The following is a 25,991-nucleotide window of genomic DNA, read 5'->3' on the forward strand; positions in this document are numbered from 1 at the left end:
ACGATTTGAGCATGCATCGAGTGTCCGCGAAATTCATTTCGAAATTGTTGTCAGAGGAGCAGAAACAACACAGACTTGAAGTGTCCCAAAACCTGCTTAATCGGACCGAAACGGACCCAGAATTGTTAATTAGGTAATAACAGGTGATGAAACATGGATTTATGGGTATGACAAAGAATCGAAGGCCCGATCTTCTCAGTGGAATAGTCCAGATTCACCACGACCAAAGACAAGTACGATAAAGTCGGTCGAATGTAAAGGCGATTTTTTTCTTTCTTCCCCCCCCCCCCTCCCCCGATTATACTGGTATCGTGCAACATGAATTTTCCCCTAGGCGGCAGACAGTCAACCAGGAATACTAAAGAAGTGTCCTTCAGCATTTGCACGAAAATTTGCGGAGGAAAAGGTCTGCTCTGTAAGGCAAGAACTAGGTTTTCCACCACAACGGACCGGCATATTGTGCGTTATCGATCTAGGAATTTCTGGCCAAATTCAACATTTCTGTGCTTCCGCTACCTCCTATTCCCCTGACACCTGATTTGGTCTCTGTCGACTTCTGGTTCCTAAATTAAAATTGTCGCTTTAAGGGAAGAGATTTGACAATTGAAGACATCCAATCAAATACGGAGAGAGTTCTTCACACCCTTACGAAAGATAATTTTCAGGAATACTTCCAGAGTGGAAACACCGTTGAAATAATAGAGTGTAAGTACTGCCATTTTTAAATTACAAGCTTAGTCTTAAAACTTTCTAATCACATGACGTAAGGTGCAAATGGAAATTTGACAAATCGGAGAAAAAATGTTTCATTAATTTATGAACTTCTTTTGTAGAAAAACGTTGGGAGTGCATACTTACTCTCGTGTGGACAGAAGGAATTGTTACCCTTGTAGTACTTGCAACATGCTCCTGACGTTGCCCAATCAAAATAATCATCAATCCACGAAGACGCAGGCCGTGCTATGTAGGATCTGTGAAGAAAAAACAAGTTATGGTAAAACATATGTGCCTTCCACATACTACGAATTAACTACTACTAAAATTTAAAAAAATAAAAAAAAACAATTAAAATTAAATTTAAAAAAGAAAAGATTTAAACTAATCGCTGAGCAAAACAATTAAGTTTATTGTAAAAATTATTAACGTATAATAGTTTCACCAACTATCCACTTTAGCTTCATCAGACTATGAATACAAAGATAGTGACGGACATACATATACATAAGTGACAGTGGAAAAAATAAAAAGACTGTACACGCAAACTATGCTTTTTTTTCGTTCTCTCATATCTGTCACTACCTCTGTATTCAAAAGTGGCCATGCATTTCATTGCTGAGAGCGGCAGGCTAGAAACAGTGGATGTGTTGAGCATTTCGTGGAACTAACACTTGATCTGACTATTTTCATCTATCGTCATTGGTGGAAGACAGTAAAGTTAAACCAATGAACTGTGGTGTTTTGGAACTATTTAATATGTTGAAATTACTACATGTAAATGGTGTATGAACGACGAAATTAGATATTATATAAGAGTTTCATATTCCAGAAATAAATTTAAACATTATTTATAAATCACAAACTAATATACGGTCTGTATTTTAAGTAATGAGAATAAATCCTAAAAACAATATTTATTATCGATATCGCTACAAACGTTGAGCGTCAATACACTTCTGCAAGCGAATTTTCCAGCCTTTGCACGCTCCCTGAAAGTGAGCACCTAGAACAGCCTTCATAGCACGCGTGCAAACCGCTTTGATAGTATCCAGGGTTCTGTGGTAGTGTCCCTTGAGGGCTTTTCTCACTCTGGGAAAGAGGAAAAAGTTTGCAGGGACAAGGTCGGGGCTGTAGGGAGGCTGATAAATCGTTGTGATGCCAGTTTTCGTCAGGTACTCTGTAACCACGAAGCAGATGTGACATGGCGCATTGTAATAATGGAGCTTCCAATCGGCAGCAATTTCTGGTCACACTCGATTGACTCGTCTTTTCAACACTTCCACGTAGAAGATGCCATTGACTGTCTGTTCTTCAGGCACAAATTCCGAGTGGACCGCACATTTGTTGTCGAAAAACACAATCAGCAATGCTTTGATTCTGGATCTGGACAGGCTTTTTTTAGGCGACTGCGAAGTGTGTGTCATTCGGTGCTCTGCTGTTTTGTTTCGGGGTCATACTCGAAGATTCAACTTTCATCTCCCCTAATGACTTTTTTTAATGCGTTCCATGAGATCTTTCGAAATGACTTCACGGTTTTGCATTTGCTGGTTCGTCAAAACTTTCGGAACGAGCTTGCCGCAAATCTTCCTCACCCCAAGATCTTCAGTGATGATTTTGTGAACAACCATTTTATCGATTCCTAGCGTATCCGCGATAAAACGAATACTTAAACGCCGGTCCGAGTTAAGAACCTCGCATACGTTGTTCGCTGCCTCCGGTTCTTGAGGTTGACGAGCAACCTGCACGAGATTCGTCCTCCATACTCTCCCGGCCTTCTTCAAACATTTTGTGCCACCATAAAACTTGAGCTAACTTGCACTGAAGTACGCTTGTTGAATCATTTCCAACGTTGATGCACCAGAGTTTTCAAGGCGAACACAAAATTTGATTGCGTAACTGTTCAATGTGCGCTGTCCTGCATTCTGCTCTTCCACACATTTTTTCGCAGACGTCTACGCCACACGTGATCATGGTTCAACGGAAGTCAGCAGGCAACTGTCGCTTAGAGCGCTTTCAAGGTCAAACCGCCCCACTACCGACTCCAAACGGACCCAGCGCGCTCTGACATAGTCACGTCAGGACAAAAATATTGTCATTACTTAAAATACAGATGCTGTACAACGATAATAATTAATAGGGACATTAGAAGTGCTTATTACGCCCTATAGTTCTAAAATAACGTATTTCCTTTAAATTGACTGCTTCGCAGTGGAACAAATGGTGGCCAACATAGACAGGCTTCACTGTATTTCATATATTTTATATATAAAAACTGAAATTTAACTCACCTATGGGGACGTTTAGATGCTAGATACACCTGTGTTGTTAGAGAGTCGCTGTTACAATTTACACCACCACATATAAGATTCTGTACGTCAGTGTTCGAGTACTCTAATCCGTCCTTTACAACGAAGTATACGGGCGGCCCAATGGACAAATAGTCATGGAGAAACTGCAAAAAAATAAAAGAAAAATATATCGTGTTTGTGTGAAAATTAAATAACGTTTCACAAGGAATCTTCACCATGAAAGTGGTCTGTCCAATAAATACGCGAGCTGATGCCATAACACTGTACTTTACAAAATTAGGGTATATCAATCTTATCCCTTCAAAGTACTCCCTATTTGTAACAATACACTTGCCCCACCTCCGTATCCATTGTTGAAAACATCCCTGGAAGTCTTCAGAAGTCAGGTTCTTCAGGTGTCTTGTTTCATGTTTCAATGTTCTCTTGAAATTGTATGCATAGATGATTTTCCTAAATCCACTTGATCAGCAATCATTCGTATAGTTAATCGACGATAGGAAAGCACAAGAGACCGCACACGTTCAACGTTTTCCAACACAGAAGGTCGACGTTTGTCCTGGCCTTGCCTCATTCTTGCAATCTTCACGGCCTTCACGGAAATGTTTGATCCACTTCGAAAGAGCTGTTTTCTTCCGTGCGGTATTTCTATAAATAGCCCTCAACATTTCATGAATTTCCTGAGAGCTTTATCTCAGTTTCACCAAAAATTTGATGTTGACTTCTTGTTCCGTCTGTTCAGTATTATCCAGTCGACACGAACCAAAACAGTACACCAAAAAAACTATGCCACCTCCAGTTGTACGCTCGTCTCAACGGTCCGGCGGTTACTGCCACTCCAGTGGGTCCTCTGCCAACAGAGCAACAAGCGCGCATGGCCTAACTTCCACTTAAGGTCACTCTATTAGCTCAGTTCGTGTATTTATTGGACAAACTACGTATTTAATGAAAGATTCTAGCACGTTCGAATTAAGTAATTCTTTCGTTTATTGAATCATGTTACGAAATAAAATCTCTCGGCTGATGGTTTGTTGAAGTTTCCGGAGACACTAAGCATCTGATTAAACTGTTCAGTCACAATATTTTATATATATATATATATATATATATATATATATATATATATATATATATATATATATATATATTACTACTTCAAGAGACTAATACTTCCAAATGAAATAAATTAACACTTCCTACTATCTTAATTAACAAATTATTTTTCTTGAAGTTTAGGTTGAACCCAAATAGATTAAGCGCGTTTTCCCGAGTCTCAAATACATTATCATATTACGTGTACAACTTTGCTTCCGCCGGTTTCCAATAGATAGCTCTAGCGGTAAGTAGTGGTCGAAATAAACAGACGTAGGCATTACACAATAAGCTTGGGCCTCATCGAAACATTAGTCGATTTGTGTCCAAATCGTCAAGTTATTCTCGACTGAAAATGGTGTCAGTTTACGAGACACGATTCATGTATTTGTGGGAGGTTTTAATTTTCTATTTCAATAGAAAGAAATCTGCGGCAGAGGCTCATTGAATGCTCTCAAATACTTATGGAGAGACAGCTACTACTGAAAGAACGAATCGTGAGTACTTTCAACGCTCTGACATCAAAGACCGGCATGGCGGTGGAAAAATTGGAGGCATTACTTCTTGAAGACTCGTGTCAAATACAAGAAGAATTGGCAGTATCGTTAGGATTGTTTGTTAGTAGCTGCTTGACAGGCAAAGACGGAAGGGTTTTCTGCATCGCATTGTGACTGGGGACGAACAATGGGTTCATTACGATAACCTCAAGCGCAGAAAATCATGGGAACTTCCCGGCCATGCTTCTACGTCGACACCAAACCGAATATTCACAGCTCTAAGGTCATATTCTGTATTTGGAGGTACCAGTTCGGCGTAGTGTATTATAAGCTACTAAAACCGACTGAAACAATCACAGGCGATATGTATCTAAAGCAATTAATGAGTTTACAAGGCACTTAAACACAAATGCCCGCAATACAACGACACACGCGATAAAGGGATAGTGCAGCATAAAAATGCTCGACCCATGTCGCAAAGTCGGTCACAACACTGCCCCACCAGCCGTATTCTCCAGACATTGCTCCCTCTATCACTTGTTTCGATTAGTGGCTCACCAGCACTTACGTCCTTATGGAGAAATCAAAAATTGGATCGATACGTGGCTCGTCTCATCAACTGATTAGTTTATCTCGCTTACAAAACAGCGCATTAAATGATAAATTAATTTCAAGACAAAATAAATCATCTTTATGACACCATCAAATTTTAGAATGCTTCGGAAGAATTTGATTTCACTTAAAATTAATATACTCTCAATATATACACACTAAAACAATGAATATTTAAAAAATCTAATTACTTATTAACTCTAGGAGAGAGAGATATCTCTCCAATACACACACTACCCATCGTTGACTATTTTACACTTTAATATTCTCGAAATGCAACCATGACAACACTAGAAACCACTTCACCAAAGATGAGACTGTAGATACATTTAAGACGATACCTACCCTTACGAAAGCGGTACAGAATGTTACCATAACTATGAAGTAAATTCTCAGGTAGATGGCTCTACTAAACGAAATAACTATCAGTGAGTGATGAACTCGTAATAGCTGATACAATTACAAATGTTCATTTTTCTAATCTAGGTTTGCCTTCAACTTTACAAGTCTTCGGTTCGATTCCTCGACTCGAATCAGGTCATTAGAAAATCCTATTTTATTTGTTTTCAGTGAATTCGTTTCTGTTATTCTCGAACCACATACATTCAAAACAATTGATAAATATCTTACCTTGAAATATTTGAGAACATGAGAATCTTCAGGCATGGAAAGTTCCTGGTCGAGGCCGACTTCAATTTTAGGCACCACAGCTATGCTAGTACACAGCCATCCGAAGAACGCTATAGTAACTAAGGCTCGGACTGCACTGTTCATCAAGAAGGGAGCGTAACATGCTTTGAAAAATCTATACAAAACTCCTTCAGAGGCTCCGACGGGGTCTCTCTTAGCTCCCTGAACGAAACAGCATACATCCAACCGGTTAGCCTAAAAGAGAAAGACAGGAAAAATGATAATAAGAACGAGAACTTTTCTTTTACGATGCAACCTTAACACTGAATATATTTTTTATATGCTCCTGTGTAACTTTATCACTTTAAGAATAATGTATTTTTTTATACGCTCGTGTGTAACCTTATCACTTTAAGAAGAATGTATTTTCATACGCTTGTGTGTAACCTTATCACTGAATATATATATTTTTTATATGCTCGTCTGTAAGCTTATCACTTTAAATACAAAGATTAAACTTTTTATTTATTTGGAGTTTCCAGCACCGAGGCTCTGAGAGACGTGGACTTACAACTTAACGTGAGATCCAAATCATGAATTCCTATGAATATTGAGCTCTAGTCTCCTGAGCCTAAGATGTCTATGGTAACTGTATAGCCACGGGGGAGCTTTAAGGAAGTATGCAGAAGATATTTGATACGGCTGATGAAAACTTTCGTCAGGATGGAGCTATAGTTTGTATAAAATGAAAAATCCAGAAATTATTACAGTAGTTATTTGTATCTAAAAATACATTATAAGGACGGTTATTTATTTATTTTGGATGCGCCTGAACCGTATACAAAAATTTGTGAAAATTTCAGAGGAGCATCCAAATCAAGTTTGGCAAACGGAGGTACAATGACCTTATCCTTCTGATCCTGTGAACCACACTGACGACCGAAGCCTGTTATAAACAGCCTGCCCATCCGATAAATATTGATGAGTACTAAACATTTATACTAAGAATTACAACGAATAGTTCTTTTTTCTGTTCTTCGCAACTGATTATACATTTTTTTAAATTACATTTGTGGTCATTTAAACAATTACTAAAATTCAACATTACGATTTGTCTCATTGGTTTTATTCTCAAAATATTTCCATAGATAACGTTAACTTTTGCCACAAATATCATGTCTATAATTCTTACTTCAAAAAGTATACTCGATTAAAGTTTATAAATTTGAATTTTTTTTTGGAATGCTGTATAATAAGGATTAGATCTTATTAGATCTTTAAAATTCTTTAACAAAAACTGGGACTGATACTATTACTTACGGACTGGCGTGCTGCATCCAAAGCTAACAGACTAACAAAGCATGTGATCTGGAATAAGAAATCCATCAGAAGAGCCATACCAGCGTATAACGCAAAAGCTCGAACAGCAGGCATATCAGACAAGGCACCTGCAAATAAGACAGAAGTTGTGAAGAATTTCTCAAGTTTCAAATAATGTGTAAAATGGGAATCAGATCGAAATTTTACAGCACAATATTTAGTTTAAAAACTCTTTGCAAGGTATAATTCATTTAAGATTTCTCCATAACAGACTTCACAATTATTTTTTTACATCGCACTTCTGTAAGAGTCAAAATCTACGTTCCTCATATACTTTAAGTGTACAACTTCTGCCACATCCGAAGTAAGCTCATAGCTTTTTTGTCCCCTATCCATTCCTGAACCCAAACCCTACCAACTCACTCACTCACTTTATGGCCTATGGAAGCTGGAGATTCAATGCCGCGTTCACAAACGCTCTCCATTGACTTCTATATTTAGCCAACTGGATCCAGTTTCTACTTTGTATTACTATTTTTGCGAGATCCATCTTAATATTGTCCTCCCATCTGCGCCTAGGTCTTCCTAATGGTCGTTTTCAGATTGGATTTCCAGTTATAACTGAAAGCATTCCTACTTCCTTCCGGCCTCCTAGTCTTGATGACCCTAAGAATGCTTGGTGAGCGGTATAAATTGTGCAATTCGTCGTAAAGTTTCCGCCATTCCTCATTCCCGTCCCTCTTGGGTCCGAATATTCGTCTCAGGATTTGGTTATTTGAGAACAAACTAACTTAATCAAATTGTAACTTAATTTTGTAATCTGTTCTGGCTTAAAATTGCTTACTGTCTGCAGTTCGACTTATGTCACCATTCAACTACTTGTTTCCTACAATTAATTTTTTCGTTTACTTTCTTTTTCAAGAGAACGATCAGAATCAATGAACATTCTTTTCTTCCCTCAATTTCTTTAGTACTATAAACCCTTCGTCATACTCACTTGCATTTCATAAACATCTTCATTACATAGTACACATCTATTATCACTTACTTATTCAATATTTTCCATTCAGTTCCCTGAAACTTCCTCCCTTTTTTCGCTCTTATTTTCTACTGTAATTTCTCTCTCTCTCATATATATATATATATATGAAAGACATCTTAATATATAAAAATAAGCTTATCTTTGAACCCTCTTCCTTTTAGTTTCTGTTAATATTTCGATTTGCGCGGGAGTCATGTTCACAGCACTTACCTCTTCCAAGCTGGACTCTGTTTTTGTCTCTCCTCTAAAGAAAATGAGGCAAAAAGAATTCTAGAACCTGCCTGATTTCAAGAACACTTTTTATGCTTTTAGCACTTCCATTAGTATTTTTCAACTAACAATTCGAAGAAATACAAGCTTCTTTTTTGTAACGGTTTCGCTCCCAAGGTTTATCATGAAATTTGTAAACTCATTACCTTTCACTGGTTTTCGTGTAACCCTTTACTCAAGTCTTTATTTGTAATTTAATATGTTTGCAGCTATTTGTACAAATTCTTGCTTTGTATTTATTAAGTTATCTTATTTTTAGTCTTAGAACCTTGACTAGAAGGATGCACAGACGATAGTTAAATGATGAGACCATATAAAAAGGCTCAGCACTGTAAGTGTTAAAATTTATACAATCTACATAGAGGAGGATTGGGGGGGGGGGGGGAGCGGAACTAATAAACACAAATCCGTACTAATCAATAAGTAATACTAAATGTTTCTAGAAATGAATAGAGAGATCTGTCTAGAAAAAAAAAATGTTTCAGATTGCGCCAAGAACCTAGGGAGCGATACGCATCCCTGTACAACTAACACTCAGTTCATATATAATGCATTTCCTGTAAACTATTAATAAGATTCTTCAGTGTGTATCTTACCAAGGAAAAAGCAGCAAGACTCGGAAATACTAGTTAACAACATGGATGGCCCCACTTGTCCCAATACGCGGCCAATGTGTTGCGCATGGGTTTCATTCGGTCTTCTGGCTTCCCTTTGGTGTGTTTGAACCAGAATAAATATGTTGTCCACACCCACAGCCAGAACAAGGAATGGAATAACCTATAAGAGAAAAGGAAAATACATTTCAAATATTTTGAAACTTAAAAAATAAAATACCTTATTACATTTTACACTAGACTCCCGATTATTCGGCTTAATGTGGTAGAAGAGAAGATCGAATGACAAAAAAAGCCAGACAGGCATAAGTTCTATAATTGCTCACTTCCTCCCTCCACTCACACTATTAAAAATTAACTATTTACAAAAAACACTCTCATTCATATTATTCTGTTTGAACTCCTAAGCCAGTACTTTATAAATGTTTCTTAAGTATTGTATTTAATGTTAAAAAAAAAAAGAAAAAAAAAAGAAAAAGGAAATCCAAGAATAACCAGTTGAGAATGCTTCATGAGCATTGCCAGAACGAACTTAAAAAGAATGGAGAGATGGAGCGGGAAGAACTGTCATTGTTCCTAGATATAAAAGTAATTTTTTTTTTTTTAATCCACATCTTCTCTTTCTTGCAAAAATTAGCAAAGTGTCATCTCACTATGACTTACAGTTCTCTAGATATGGCTTCTTAAATATCTAGAAATTCGAACTTTTTGGCCAATATCTGGGGAACGGTGGCCAGTTGGCCAGTAGACAATCAGTGACCACGGTATTAAAATGTTCACCATCCTCTTAGATATTGATCAATACCAATACGATCTCTGTGTGACTTACGGTTCCCGAGATATGGCTCCTTAAATCTCTGGAAATCGGCCATTTTTTGGCCAATATCTCGGGAACGGTAGGAGTTACGCGAAAAATTTGATCACTTTCTCTGGTAGTTTTTGATGCTGTATCGAATGCGCGGTTCAAAATTGAAAAAATCGCAAATAACAGACAGACACACCCACAGACAGAGAATTCAGTAACGAACTTTTAGAGTTCGTTGAAAATATTGTACACAGACAAATTTTACTACATGAAACCTAAAATTATGTACACTGTACATTCATACACTTTTAAAATAAATGAACGTAAGATTTACTTCTACTATATGTATTGGTGATTATCATTTTGGTCTGTTAATATTGATCCTAGATATTTGAAAGTATCCAGTTTGTCGAAAGTATTATTTGATATTTTAACGCATCCATAATATGCTGTATTACGATTTCAACAAACTTCCATGTGTTTAGTTTTCTTTGCATTTATTTCTAAACCCACGTCCCTGCAAGCGTTTAGTAAGATCTCTTTGCTTAGTAATAATAATAAAATAATAATAATAATAATAATGATAATAGTTCGGTTACTCACCTCGATAATAATAAGCGTTGCAGCGACACCTATGTATCCAAATAGCCCAATAGAACAGGCAACGGACGCAAGCACGATGAGTACTCCACCTAAGCCAAGGGTTATCTTGCTGTCAACCTGAAAAAGTAAAAATAATTTATATAATTACTGAGTCACCATAACACACCTGACACTAAATATTTGGAAGTTATATTTACGCAACCGTATATACACACTTTTCTCTTGCTTACATAGGGTTGGTGTCTTTTTGATTAAAGACGAAAGCATTTCATATAAGCACTGCTGCTCACGAAAACTGCAATATCAAGGAGGAATGAAGGCAATACGTCTACTCGAAGGATTTGTACCATTACAACGGAAACGGGGATAACGCGGGGCAGTAGCATCTTTGGTTTGGTACACGAAGTAGTAACGTACCAGAGTACTCAAATGGAGCGCGAATAAACAAACAAGAAGCGTTAGTATATCTCGTCCACTTAAAGGGTGCAATGTAAGCAAAAGCATGCGTTCAAACGGGGTCACACGGTCAGTCTGACTGCTTCTCATGCTATAATATTCGTTTCCATACAAAGCATGCTACCAGGGCACAGGCCATTGTATGTGAAAGCAATCGATAAAATAACTGTACATAGTCGGCAGTTGATCCCACAGGGTGACAGACATCTTGTCAGATGGAGGTCACGGATCGTACAGCCATTCACAATGTTAGCTCGACGTTAGACCACGGTAACGGATGTGGACTTGTCTGAATCGATGGCTCGTTACATTCGTGACACATTTTGCCTTTCGTTTATTTTTTTTTTATTTTATTTTATTTTTTGACGTAAAACTGCAAACTCCTCGCACTACAATAGGTGAGCAGATGGTCGTTTTAACAAGTTCTGCTCCAACTGTTTGCCAGAGTGCATTATCAAATATCACGGTAGCCAAACGGCAGACCGAACGCCATTTGGTACAACACCGTACCACTAACAATCTGAAACGGCACTACATCAGGGAATAACTTGAGGCCAAAGTCACATTTCAGACAACTCCGAACGTCACATTTCAGCAAGATAATGCCAGACCACATGTATGCCGAAATGTTAAGCCTTCTTTGAGAGACGACGGGTACCGCTACTACTACGGCCTGCACGATAGCATGAGATGCCCACAGAATGAGTGGGAAGGATTGTTCAGCATCGTGTTCGTCTCGGTCCTTCAGTATCAATATCTTGTGAATACACTCGATACAAGCAGTGTGGTGCGCCAATGCTCAGGATCACCTCTAATGCCTGTTGGATTTGATGTCACGACGTACCGGATGTTCAAAAAGTAACTATGCAGTGGCATGTTGTGGTGTGCTAAGTGATGACTGATCTGATTATCAATTAGTAATACAACATTTTTTATTGTTTAACATATTTGAACCATATTTAACCAGGTATTTGTATTTGTTCATTGGTCCGGTTTGATTGAAGACCAACGTCTTGTGTGACACCATTGTGATCCACGTCGCCCACAAGGCGATATACTTTTTACGGATCATTTTCGGTGATCGCATCATCTCTCGAGGACACTGGCCTCCGCGTTCACCCGACTTGACTCCACTAGATTACTTTCTATGGGGTACGTTGCAGGGAAAGGCCTATGAAGGCAATCCGCACACCATACAAAAACTCCAAGCTGCACTGACAGGTCACATTCGGAACATCACTCCTGATGTTCTGCACAACGTCTTCAAGAATATGCAAAAATGTGTGCAATTGTGTCTTCAATGTAAGAGGATCACTTCCAGCATCTCTTATAACTTCCATGACAATAAAGTTTAGCTTCGAGTTAATTTCAGTTGTTTAAGTGACTTATGGAAAATAAAATAGGCAAGTTATGAACTGTAAAGTTACTTTCTGAACACCCTGTATAAAGGCTACACTGATGTATCAGGTTATACGGTTCTCAAATTGTAGTCGTTTCAGCATAGTCATGTAACGAATTTGTACTTTAATTTCGTTGTACTCTCGAGTATTTTCCTTGGTACTGCAATTTCGCAAATACCAATGCGCATTCTTATCTGAACATTCTTCAATAAATCAGTCAAATGTTACTTCACATTCGCATAGAAGGAATTTCCTCAACGAAAAGAAAGTGTTATTGAAAGCTTCACCTAAAAGATACAGATCCTTTTCACCTGATTAAATAACAAAAATAAAGGCACCACATAAGAAAATCTAGCTACGCTGAGATGTTAGTTATTTTTTAAATATTTTACTAGTAGTTCTTTAGCCATTTTAAATCTTTTTTCTTCTTTAACGCTTAAAATATAATTTATTAGTTTTCAGAAAATTTCAAGACGACGTAATTTTACTGATGGTGATATGGCAACTTGTAATCATCACAAGCACAGAGGAATCTTCACCTGATAATCACTGTTTACTCATTTCTCAACGCCAATCGGGAAAAATGTGGAACTGAAATACTGCACACACACACACATATATATATATATATATATATATATATATATATATATATATATATATATATATATATATATATATATATATATATATATATATAATATTGATACTGAAGAATTACTAATTTCATTACGAAGCATATAAATTCTCACATCGTGGTAAATCAATGGAATCAACCACTTGTGCCGTTTATATAAGAACTAGGTAACCTAATCCAATGCTTTACAAACATAGAGAAGACTTAACCCTTTCGCGACGTACCCGTACGATTGTGCGGGTTGTGAGGACATCACCTACAATAACTAATAATTATATATTTTTGTGTTGCAGTTTATTTCTTCGGCCCGGGACGGTTCCCTACAATTTTGCGGGTTACATGAGTCGTACAGATGCGTCAATCCCGTACGAGAGTGCGTATTTCTTTTGTTTGCGGTTGAAGTTTAGTGGAGATTTATAAAGATGTTAAAAAGTTCCCGTGTGGAAAGGGTTAAATGACAGGGAGCTATTAGTTATACGGTAAAGAGTTTCAGATTTGAATACTCAAGACATTTGACTGCTCCCAATTCTAGCTTTATAACTTAATAACTAATAAAGTGAATGGAACACACATCACCAATGAAATTAGTAATAATCTTTTGGTATTCTTGGGGAAATAATATCCAATATTTTAGAAACTTTCTAGAGTTTTCTTTAACTTTCATCACGGCGGACTTTATACAGGCGGGAACGTTGGTGGATGGGGGTGTGACGTCATGGGTCCGAGCTCCAAGCCACTGCAAGTGTCTTTTTTTTCGCCCGCTGTGTTTTCTGCACCTTCAGTGGCGCGGAAGTGTCTTATTAGCCGTGAGTGCACTGACCTTTCTCAAAATGCCGCGAAGATGATGTGTTCCTGCCTGTAAAAGTAACTATACTCTCAAAAATGTTGTGGGTGAATATGTTTCGTGTTTCACTTTCCCCAATGATCAGTTATTACGCGAAAAATGGATACGAAATATCCCCAGAAAAGATTGGGTTCCTTCAGATTCCAGTGTTGTTTGTATAAAGCATTTTGAGCCAGACTGCATTGAACGTCAGGTTTCTTATAAGAATTCCAAAGGTGAAGAAAAAGTTTTCGTGTACGATAAGCCGCGATTAAAAGTTGGTTCTGTGCCTACTATCTTTGATGGATTACCTAGTTATTTGTCAAAGAAACCGCAAGTGAAAAGAAAAACACCTGATGAGAGAGCTTTCGAAATTGACAAAAGGAAGAAAATCGCCGAACAGGAAGTCAGTGCATCGGATGAGATTCCAAACTTTCAACAGTTACAGCAAGAAATTAATGGTAAGTTAGCAAAAATGCAGTATGAAGATAGAGCTCTTGGTTTCAAAGCTTTCGACAATCAACTTGTAGTGTATTCCGTAAATTTTAATTCAATGAGCGTAGAGTTTTATATCAATGTAGATAATAATTTAAAAGTGTCTGCGTATTTGAAAAACAATCAAGTTTGCTTTCAAAACTTGAGTGAAATACTTGGGACAGAACTTTTACTGAAGAAATGGAGTTCTTTAGAACAAATCATTAATAAATTCACTATGAGTGACCTTGTTTCTAGTGTAGATACTTTAGTACAGAATGTAAAGTCCAATATACAAAATTTAATTAGTTCTCTGACAAATAATGACAAAGAAGACTTAGCTAACCAAGTGGACATTCTTTCTGAACAATTTTCATTAATTTTCTCTCCAAAGAAAACATATTCCCCGCGTATGATTTTAACATCCTTTATCATTTATATGCAGTCTAAAAAATGTTATGAGGCTCTCAGAGAAAACAAGATTCTAGAATTGCCTCATCCGAAATATTTGCAACGACTGACAGCTTCCCTACATATTTCACCAAATCTTAAAAAAGAAAACAACAATTTCTTGAAGTCTGTTGGCGAAAAATTAACTGAAACAGAGAGATGGGTTATATTGCAATTAGATGAAATTTACGTTTATGAAGGGGTGGATTATCGATGTGGGAAAATTACTGGTTTTGCAGAAAATCACGATGTCCTCACAGAAGCTAAAACTGTCCTAACGTATATGGTATCTTCTGCATTCTCCTCTTTCGAGCACGTTGTGTCTTTACATCCAGTGAAAACAATATCAGGGGTAGAAATGGCTGAGATAACAAGGAGAGTAATATGTATTTTAGAAGATTGTAATTTCAAAATTTTGTGCGTAATTTCTGATAATAATAAAGTAAATCAAAATATGTTTTCTGTACTATGCAAAGGCTCAGAAGAGGAATGCACATTGTTTTTGCCCAACATTGACCATCCAGTATATTACATGTACGACACAGTTCATCTTTTAAAAAATATTAGAAATAATTGGATAAATCAAAAAGACCCATCTAAAACTTTTACATTTCCAGAATTTGAAACTGAAAGTGAAACGTGTACTACGGAGTCCCCGAAAAGAGCAGAATTCAACAATCTTAGAGAGCTCTATAAGAAAGAATGTGATAATATTTTGAGAAAAGCATTCAAATTAAATTATAAAACTCTGTACCCTAGTAACCTAGAAAGGCAGCAAGTATCGCTTGCATTGAATGTTTTTCATGAAAGTACTAGAACATCTTTCATTCTGTACGGTTTTGAAGACACTGCAAAATTTATTGATATCATATGGAAATGGTGGTCTATTGTAAATGCAAAAAGTATGAATCATGGTACTCGTAGATTGAATAACTTCGGTGATTCATTTCGCTCTGTAGATGATTTTAGACTTCCGTTTCTTGAAAATTTCGTCACATGGATTCAAAATTGGGTGAAACTAGGAAATGGTTTGAAAGGAGGTTCTTTAACAACGGACACAAGTAATGCGTTAATTCAAAGTACGAAAGCTCTTATAAATATAATAAAATTCTCTTTGTCAGTCTTGAAGGTGAAATACGTCCTTCCTGGAAAATTCCAGAGAGACAAGTCAGAGAAAAGATTCAGTATGTACAGACAATTTAGCGGTGGAAATTACAATATAAGTGTGATTCAAATAATTGAGGCAGAAAGAAAAATTCGAACAAAAAATGTACTTGGGATAAAATCTGCGAGATACGGCATGATAAAACTCAACTTCGAATCGATGGAATTATTCAGTGACAGTTCCTGTGAATATGCAGAATGTACAAACTCTAGCATAAATGATAAATTTAAAGATATTGAGACAAATAACGAGGATGAAATTGATTCATCGGCACTTTTGTACATTTGTGGGTATGCAGCATTCAAAATTCGTACCAAATTAAATTGTGAACAGTGTTTACAGTGTATTGTGTCCGAAGATAATAGTGATGAATATCTTGAACATGTTAACAGAGGAGGACTATCAGTGCCATCGGAATTTGTTATTCAAGTGGGAAAAATCGCATTCAAGACAATGAGCGCTCTTGTTTCTAACAAATATGAACAATTGTTTCTTCGAGAGAGTGAAAAACAACACGAGTTGTTATGCAGTTTGACATTGAAAAAAAGTGTGTGAAAATAATGATCTTAGCAACATTTTGCTCAAGAAGTGTTTTTGTGGTGCTGGTGTGTCTAACACGAAAAAAGTTATCAGTGTGTTGTGTAATATATTACTTTCAAACTACAAGAAAAAACGAAACGATTTACTGTCGACCAAGAAACGGCATAACAAGAAAATTGAAAACACTGAAGTAAATTACTTCACTACTTTTTGAAGTGAATGAAGAAAACACCAAAGAAAGGTATGTACTTTTTCCTTTTATTTTAATCTTTGTAACTAATTTTATACGATTATTCTTAATTCTTTACTTTTAAAAGGAATATATAAAACCTTGGAGAAGTACTAGTACGTATTAAAGTTATAGTTTTCCTTCGAAAGCTTTCTTAACACTAACAACAAGAATGACAAGTCGCTTCTTTCCCTAAGTCTCCCTATCTGCTCCGTGTCACTGCCGGACCCATGACGTCACGTACTTCGTGAAAAGGGGAGGAAGCATTCCCGCCTGTATAAAGTCCGCCGTGACTTTCATCGATGTAACTTTCTCTTTTATGCAAACTGATACCGCGATTAAAATCTTTGGGAGTAGATGACACTGTAATCAATGTCACGGGTAGTGTGGAAGAAAGAAAGGAATGGGAATTGTGTTGGCCCAAAATATCCCTTTTCTTTTCTATTTCTCATCATAAAGGTTTAAAATATTCAGAAAAAAAAGATTAAAGCTTCTACATTCACTGGATCTCCAACTTACTCTTTTTAAAAAAATTAAAATAAATGAATAACCTAGTAATGTCTTTAGCTTGCCCAGGGTCTTTTGTGTATGCACTCCCCCTACAATTTATTCTTTTGAAGGTAAATGGAAGTATTTGGTCTTTTGTGTATGCACTCCCCTTACAATTTGTTCTTTTGAAGGTAAATGGAAGTATTTGGTCTTTTGTGTATGCACTCCCCTTACAATTTATTCTTTTGAAGGTAAATGGAAGTATTTTTTTTCATATCTTCACGTATTCTTCGGTCTTCACCTCAGGCACTGTGGAATTCAAACTAGTACAATTATTGTGATACGTTTTAGTGTCAAGTGCACTTGCACCAATTTTAATTAATTAGAAAGTGCATACACAAGGCGGCCCCCAAAATGCCTATAAGGCGTTACTAGGTATAAAAAAAAAAAAAAAAAAAAAAAAAAAAAAAAAAAAAAAACATATTTTTTAAAAAATTGAAGATTGAAGACATCTACTGAAGTCGAAGCTTTAAGCATGTAAAAATCTTTTCCGCTGAATATATGATAGGCCTCTATGGTTCTTAATAATGGAAACTCAATAAAGTTTCCGAAATATTGGATGTTACTTTCTTAGGAACACAAAAATCTACTACTACTTGTATAACAAAGTAAAATCTGATCACAGCAAACTCTTTGTTATTACTAATTTTTGCTACAGTTTCCGCAGAAATCTCTTTTTCCATTATCATTAGCCCTTTTGCTATCATATTTTCCTCCAAACCTTTTGCAAGAAACTTATTTGTTTTATTCTAGATATCTTCTTTCTCCTCCTGTCCTGCTAATGGTTCACCCTCCTTTTCATACTCAAGAGATAAATCCTGAACACAACAACACACTGAGATAAAACTATGTGATAAAAGTATATAAGAACACTATCACGTAACTGTTTAAACAGAGAAAGAGTGGGAGCCTAATGAAGCCACAGGTAGTGTGTTGAAACTGTTACGTGTTTGTGTTTTTATATATTTTTATTACTTCGTCTTGCTCAGCGTGTTCTTCAGTGTGGCAATTTGGAAACAAGGCCTGATATATAGGCCGTAAGTTCTATCTGAATATTCTGATCCTACCTTTGGACTGCGTATAACTTAGGGAAATGTGACCAAAGAAACATTTCTTATTACTAATGTGTGTTACAGTTGCGGCAATAATATATTACTGAAACTACAACAGAAGCTAGTAGTAAGTGTTTGCTTTGGTCACAATTTTATTTAAGTTATTCGAGAAACTTGGAAACAATTAGTTACAATAAGACATCCATTTAATGGACTAATTGCGATGAAAACGTATTCGGTAAGTCGCAAACTGTGGTATTTAAAATATTACTCTTGAAATTGTGCATTTAGACGCAACTACGTTTATCAGATGTCTACCAATTCGCTACAAAACAGTAAACATAAAGAACTAACCCGAACTGAAACTTGAAGCTGTGCGTGCGCACGGATTAACACGAATAAAGTCGGAAGTTTCAACTCGGATAACAGTGGAGGTGGCACTATAGTTCTATGTGCGAATCCACTGTCTGTCACCGCATCTTTTAAAAATCTCATCGAAATCTTTGCTTTAACTATTTCTTTCTCCCAACTACATTACTTAAAAATTTCCCCATTAAATCGGTGATTGACTGTACTTTCGGTTTGCTCCCCAGTTATGTCTCATTATTCACAAATTTATTTATTTTTTACTCACCAGAAGTCGATCACAGCTCCTGATCTGACCCAAAGCAATAGCGATGTAAGCGAACATGATGACGTAGCTGACAACCACTGTGAGGACATCTGACTGGGATTCTCTGTCCAATTCATCTTCAATGGAACGTTCTGAGGTGAAAGCAACGTCCATGTACTTCGGCTTCTTGGTTTTGATCCAGTCATGCATAAAATCCACAAACCTACAAGCAAACAGCAGTTTAGTACACGAATCTATTACAACTGAATTTTCTATTGTAACGTATGATGTTTTATCTGTACGTTATTATTCTTACCTAGGTCTAATACAAATTCAATTTATTACATTGTGATTTTTCTTTAACATTTTTGGTAAACATGTCGAGATGGATTTACGAACTTTTCATACGTGGTGTGCTTGGAGTATACATGTATCTACGTAAGCTTCAATTGAATTTGCCCTCTGTTGGGAATTTTCATCTGTTCTGGCCCTCATCATCCATAACCAGGTTAAAAGTCATGAAATCCACTTGACGTACGGGAGCAACATTTTCCGTCGTAAGAAGCACTAATGGGTGGTTAATTTGTGTTACATTTTTGTTGGATATTCATTTATTCTACAATGTATTATTCTACAATGTACTATTCTACAATGTATATGGTGCTCGACTTAAAATATTTAAGTGAAGGCATTATCAACAGTATTGGTTTGATATTTATAACTGTCGGCATTAGACGGATTCGTCAACCATATGCCTTACGTGATGTAACAGGAAACGTAACGAAACTGGTCTGTTTGCTCGCTCAATTGATACCTAAAAAACTGGCTACACCTTACGTAAACTTTTGTCTATTATAACACGAGGCATTTCTGGTTTGTAACCCGTTCTAGTGACCCATCGAAGTACAACGGGGGATTTAGGATTGAGATTTCTGGACTTTTGGCATCTAAGGCCATTCAGTCCGTCACGATTTGAGGGATGACGTCCCTCGGCGAGCACACAATCCAGGGAAAGGGAAGGAAGGAAGCGGCCTAGGACCTATAAGTTAGGTACCACCCCAGCATTTGCGTTGTAAATGAGGAAAACCCACGAAAATTTCATTCAGGGTGGCTGGCCGGATAAAGCGTGTTACACTTTTTCGACCGAGTGACCCCGCCGGGAATCGAATCCGGGACCGCTCGCACCGAAGGCGAGAGCTCTTCTATTGAGAAAAACTCTGCGGTAATTAAGATTATAGTTGGATTATTATTTCTGTATCGTTAAATTTTGTTGGAATGCTTATTGTTAAAATATACATATATTCATAAATGCATAATGAAAATTTCACGATCCTTTTGTAAGAATCGTACTATGTCACGGGTTTAAACAAACTACAGCATGGTCCGAAAGTGGATACTCCCAATTAGTGTTTTCTGACGATTTTAGGTTTTACCCACATTTGTTTAGTAACATTGCCTGGCATTGTCCGGTAACACTGCTATCCATGTTCATTTGTTTTCAGATGTTTTCTAATTGGTAACAGTTATCTGCAGTGAAGTTGGTGTAATCAACAATGTGTGATCAAAGTCCATATAGCAATGAACAAAGATTAGTTGTTGCGGTTTGGCTTCACGAAAGGCGTTACACAGGTGACACCACAGAAAGTGTTAAAGCGAAATTTACAGACCAAACGCTTGATATCACACAACGCAGGAATTACAAGCAGCTACGGAACACGCCTTAACTTTCGTGACTCCGGAGTATCTCCGCAAAACATCTGCGAGAACTTGGCGCAGAATTCAGCTGTGTTACGACATGGATGGTGATTATACCGATGTTTATGACTCTTTTTTAGACTTCAAGGTAACCATAACTAGCACTATACTGTTGAAACTAAAGGGGGGGGACCACCCTGTACAATGGGATCCCCTCCCCGACTTAATGTCAATTCGCAGTTGCATTAATAAACTTCGAAAATTAGAATGAAGTTTTTATGTAATATTACGTTGACATAATTATAGAATTTTTAATTTTTTATATCCAGGTAAATACTGCTTCATGAGATTTCATTAAAAGAATATATTCAAAAAGATACATATTTCACTAACGTGAAATTCAAGTTACGTACAAATTTACAGAATGCATTACTCACACAAGCCCGTCTTTCTAAAATGGGCTGATCAGTTCTATTTTAGGTAGCCACAGTGGCTCCATGATAGAGAACTCTCTAATTTAATTCCAAGCTGTTTGAACTTGTTCTGTGCAATATGGTTCTCTCCCGCTTTCTTTAACCCTTTTAGGATTTATGGTATATTATTGCTGGATTTTGTTCTGTCGTACCTGCATTGCGAAACAGATCATATCTGTTTGGGAAGGAGCTCACAGTTTGTGGGGATCATGATGATATCTTTTTGGACCTTCAAGAGTACAATGTAAAAGGCTTATATTGTCCTCTAACAAATGCTGTCTAAAAGATTTTGTGGGATCCAAGAACACATATATTTAATGTCGTTGACATGGCCATCAGATAGAGCACACGTGTTATGGCTTCTTTCCTCCCCCGTCTTCTGTACGTTAACACAAGGCCGTCCAGAGGGGCCTAGATTTTTAAAAGGGATTTTTCAGAAAAAAAATCTCCATTTTCCTCGAATTCTCCTTTTCGGTATATGATATGGACAATCTAATGGCACCGCTTGGAAGGTTGCTTTATTCTGTAGAGAATGAAGTACGAACCAAAATCCTACGATAAAGAGTGATGATGCAGTAGCTTCTTGACTCTTGAGTCTAAATTTTACCTTAAAAATCCCAAGAGGGTTAATAACTACTTTCCACCAATACATCGTTCACCTTTATGTATTACAAGTCCTATAAGAACTGTCTGCTCATGTAAACTGTATTCAAATTAATTATTCTATCCAAAATTGAGTGAAAGTCGTATAAGGCAAAAGAACGCAATTCTGCTGATGACCAACGATCCTTACCTTTTCTCCCATTCCAAGGCTGGAATCAGTTTAGTTTTGTTGTGGTAGTTGTTCACCAAGAACGTAAGAATGATTGCAGTAGCCTTTTCGTACGATACATCTTTGCCAAGGATTTCACCTTCTTTCAGAAAACCTCCGACTGCAATCGCAGGATCCACTGGCCCTCCGTATGGCGCAATACAGTTGGGGCTGTACGGGTTCCTGAAAACAAATACAATTTTTAAAAATGGCGTACACAGATTACTACTAACATGAAAACAAATTACGACATTCCGAAATATTATATATATCCTGAGAATCTAAATTTTGTTTTAATATAATAAATTTACTTTTTTACGCAACTACTTCATTGTCAATGTAATCAAATATTGTGGTGAAAAGTTGCTACACTTATTCCCTACTGAATTTTTATATGTAGCTGCACTAATTCGAGTTTCTTTTATAGTTCTACTTCTACGTTTGATTATTGGAGTATTTTAATACCGAACGACCAAAGTATTAAATAATAATAGATAATGAAGTGACTAATGTGAGAGTTAAATTCTTTTCTTAATTAAAGTATAGCAATATTACCATTCTTAACAGACCATGCGTACAAAATTGTATTAAATAAAGTACTTAGTTACTTACTGCGAGCAAGCTTTGAAATGATCAAGATAATTCTTTTGGAAACCTTCTGGATCTTCACTTGTTTCATCGAATTCTTCTTCACTGTTGTGGAAATAGCCCCAAACGCTCTGAACAACGCATTTGTCAATAGTTGTAGGACCAGTAAACACTGACGTCATGGGAGCAAAACATATCTTCTCCAGTGTTGTTGGATGTTTTTTCTTGGGGATAGTACTATTATCATCTTTATTTATATCATTTTCTAAATGATCTTCATTCTCATGACCCAACTGAAAAGGAAATATTAAAATCATTTTCCAACGTAATATAACCGAACGCTTATCAGTATGAATTAAAAGAGTTAAATGTGAACAAGATTTTCGAAATAAACTTTTTAAAAAACACAAAAGCGTGCTAAGAGCTTTTATTATTAGTCAGGGAATCTTATTATTTTTTTTTATTAAGAGTCTTCATCCCGGCGAAATTAATATACCGCTAATTTTACAGTAATTATGTGATATCTTTAAATTGATAAAAGATAATCGAAATGTGGAACAAGAGTGCCCTAGACAATATTATTTTACATGAGAAACCGTTATCACGACTCACTTATCTGCTTTCGATTTCGAGCCATTTTGAAAATCGGCATTTATTTTCGCGTTTCTAAACAGCTGAAAACGAAAAGCCACTACGTGACTTGTAATAACGGTACCTCACGCAAAGTAATATTGTCTAGGGCGCTCTTGTTCCATATTTCAATTACCTTTTATCTATTTGAAGATATCACATAATTACTGTAAAATTAGCGGTATTTTAATTTCGCCGGGATGAAGACTCTTAATTGGAAATATTATGTATTTCAATTCCAGTTTTAGAAAAATATCAAAGTTTATTTGTTTTGTTTTTGGAATGTTTTCAATTTTGTAAATTGTCTGAAAGATTTTATGTAAATGTAAGCATTTTGTAATTCCATGTTTTGTTTACATACATACTATATATATATATATATATATATATATATATATATATATAATATCATTGGGCTGAATTCTGAAGTGTTAACATGATGCTTATCTTTGAGAAGTATTAGTTAACTAAGATTTCTTCAGAGAAATCTCATACGCTCGTGTGCAGTGATTTCAGCCCGAATTTTGGGAGCCACAAGCTGCAAGCATCTTTGCTGTATATACTGTAAGGATCCCCACATCACAACAAAAGCACATGTATGACGACACGTATCATTATTTACAAGAAGATGATATACAAAGACACGAAGGAAACCGAAAGAAGACGGACCACACGAAAAGGATCCGAAGGAGGACGAGCCACCCGAGGAGGACACACAAAAGAGGGACAACCGAGGTATCTGGCAACAGTCGACCAACTGATCGCAACCTATTTAAACCCTGGAGGTTGCTATGAAGCTAGGGATTATCCTAACCGCAACCAGACCCTGGAGGCTACTATGAAGCTAACGAGTTCACCTTAAACAGTATCGTACCTCGTGAAGGCTGCTATGAGCTGAGGTTTCCTAGAGCCGAAGCCTTGAGAACCCTGGACGCTGCTATGAAGCTAAGATGTTACCCGTACAGAACATTATAACATGCAAACCTTGGTTATTATAGAAACTTTGTTATTAGAACTTTTGTAGACACAAAAGAATTAATTTTATAATAAAATTGGTGAAGGGATATATCTCGGTCCATCATTAACCCTACCCGTAAACATTACAATATACACACATTTCAGTCTATTTTGTCTGATGGAGTTGAAGTTATAGTTTGATTTGGAACCAGTCGGAGACACTATTGTGAGCGAGTTTAATGAATCGTACATAGCGAATCTTAGTCGGTCATCGAGATTTAAAGTTAACATTTACAAAGTTAAATGATAGACTGGTAGTGTATATCAAAGATACCTGTATTTAGCAAGTGGATTTCTGGATTTGAATCATCATCGTTAGGTATGATCCAGTTAACCTATCCTCTTGTTGTCTGAGAATTGTCAAACTTTAAAGTTACACAGTCAAAATTCGCTTGACAAACATACACTTCAACACATTAAGAATGAATTACTACTTATTAGTGTTTATCATTTAGACACGTGGTTTGGTTTTTCGTTAACAAAAACAGTTGTGGAATTCCTCAAAGTACCTCATAGTACATAATAGGTGCTTTCATTTAACATTAGCAATATACTGTAAGTAATTTAAGATGTACACTAATGTCCAAAATTATTGTCGAATATCTATAAATATGTTGTTCTAGGAATATAATTTGATAACGAATTCACCCGGTATTTCTTATAATGTTAGTGAGTGTATAGTCGGCAAAGACATGTATGTGACAAATTTCATGTCAAAAGAGCAGTAAATAAGAACAATAAAACTAAAATAAAATATTCTTGTCCATTTAGCAACATTTTATTTTACTCATTATAATTTTCGTATTTATAATTCTTTACCTATGAAATTTACCACAAATATACATTTCCCGATTATACACATAGTATCAGTATTAAAAGTACCCTGCAGAATCATTATCAAATTATATTCTTACAAGACAGTTATAGATATGCGACAATAATTTTGTACCTGAGTGTACCTTGAGCTAATGCAAATAATCTGGGAGTACTCTGAGTGCTCAATAATAGAATCAGTTACATTCAAGCTCAAATTTGAAGAGGTAATAACCCATGTTGATATTATTATTATTATTATTATTATTATTATTATTATACTATTTAATTTATTAATGCAAGGAGCAAACAACCAGGTTTTAACATACCAATCCTCTACAGGTGCGAATTCAGTGATACACAGAGTGAAAGAGTGGACGACTGGACCGAAACTCAAACCCCTAGATCTTCCGCGTACCGTGCCGATGTGTTAACCTAACCACTGCCCTACCCAGTTAGCTTCCATAACAGACACATTTTCTCACCCTTGAAGTCTTGTGTTCTTTCATTCATACCACATGGCTTACAACCTCCTCTTGTTTTGTATACAGACACTGGATTTTTCAAGCACACCTCTGACGATTCTATTTTCATTATATTAATGAAAGAAGGAAGCTGTGAATTCAATGATACATTGGAATTGTCCAAACATAACTAGAGGTTGTGGTATAAGCCATGTAGTTTGAGCGAAAGAACACAGATTTCACGGGTGAGAATGTACGACTGTTTAGGGAGCGGACTAAGTATACCGTAGTAGTCAACGCACGGTACGCGGAAGGTCCCGGTTCAGGCATCTACTCTTTGTATCATTAACTAACTCACTCACTCTATGGCCTATGGAACCCGGAGGTTCAATACCGAGTTCACAAAAGCTCTCCACTGACTTCTATCCTTAGTCAATTGGATCCAGTTTCTACTTTGTATTCCTATCTCTGCGACATCCATCTTAATATTGTCTTCCCATCTGCGCCTACGTCTTCCTAATGATCGTTTTCCGATTGGTCTTCCAATCAAGACTTTGAAAGCGTTTCTACTTTCTTCCATTCTAGCTACATGACCTGCCCACCT

At 36.5% G+C, this 25,991-nt stretch overlaps 1 protein-coding gene across 7 annotated transcripts in view; it reads right to left on the reverse strand.

The window, feature by feature from the left end:
* Npc1a (Niemann-Pick type C-1a) overlaps positions 1–25,991 on the reverse strand; it is a 278,261-nt gene that overhangs the window by 49,682 nt on the left and 202,588 nt on the right. For all 7 annotated transcript variants that reach the window (XR_014131276.1, XM_081756549.1, XM_081756546.1 and 4 more), the window contains 9 exons: positions 22,488–22,756; positions 21,858–22,058; positions 18,918–19,119; positions 10,509–10,625; positions 9,083–9,263; positions 7,175–7,302; positions 5,855–6,109; positions 3,006–3,169; positions 859–971 (listed from right to left, as the gene is read on the reverse strand). Coding sequence is in view for 6 of the 7 variants with exons in the window: in XM_081756549.1 (XP_081612675.1) it covers positions 859–971; positions 3,006–3,169; positions 5,855–6,109; positions 7,175–7,302; positions 9,083–9,263; positions 10,509–10,625; positions 18,918–19,119; positions 21,858–22,058; positions 22,488–22,756 (1,630 nt within the window). In the remaining variant the exon portion in view is untranslated. The remainder of the gene's footprint in view (positions 1–858; positions 972–3,005; positions 3,170–5,854; positions 6,110–7,174; positions 7,303–9,082; positions 9,264–10,508; positions 10,626–18,917; positions 19,120–21,857; positions 22,059–22,487; positions 22,757–25,991) is intronic.

The sequence above is a fragment of the Thermobia domestica genome, chromosome 4 (assembly GCF_964235325.1).
Source record: "Thermobia domestica chromosome 4, izTheDome1.hap1.1, whole genome shotgun sequence".
NCBI classification, from domain to species: Eukaryota; Metazoa; Arthropoda; class Insecta; order Zygentoma; family Lepismatidae; genus Thermobia; species Thermobia domestica.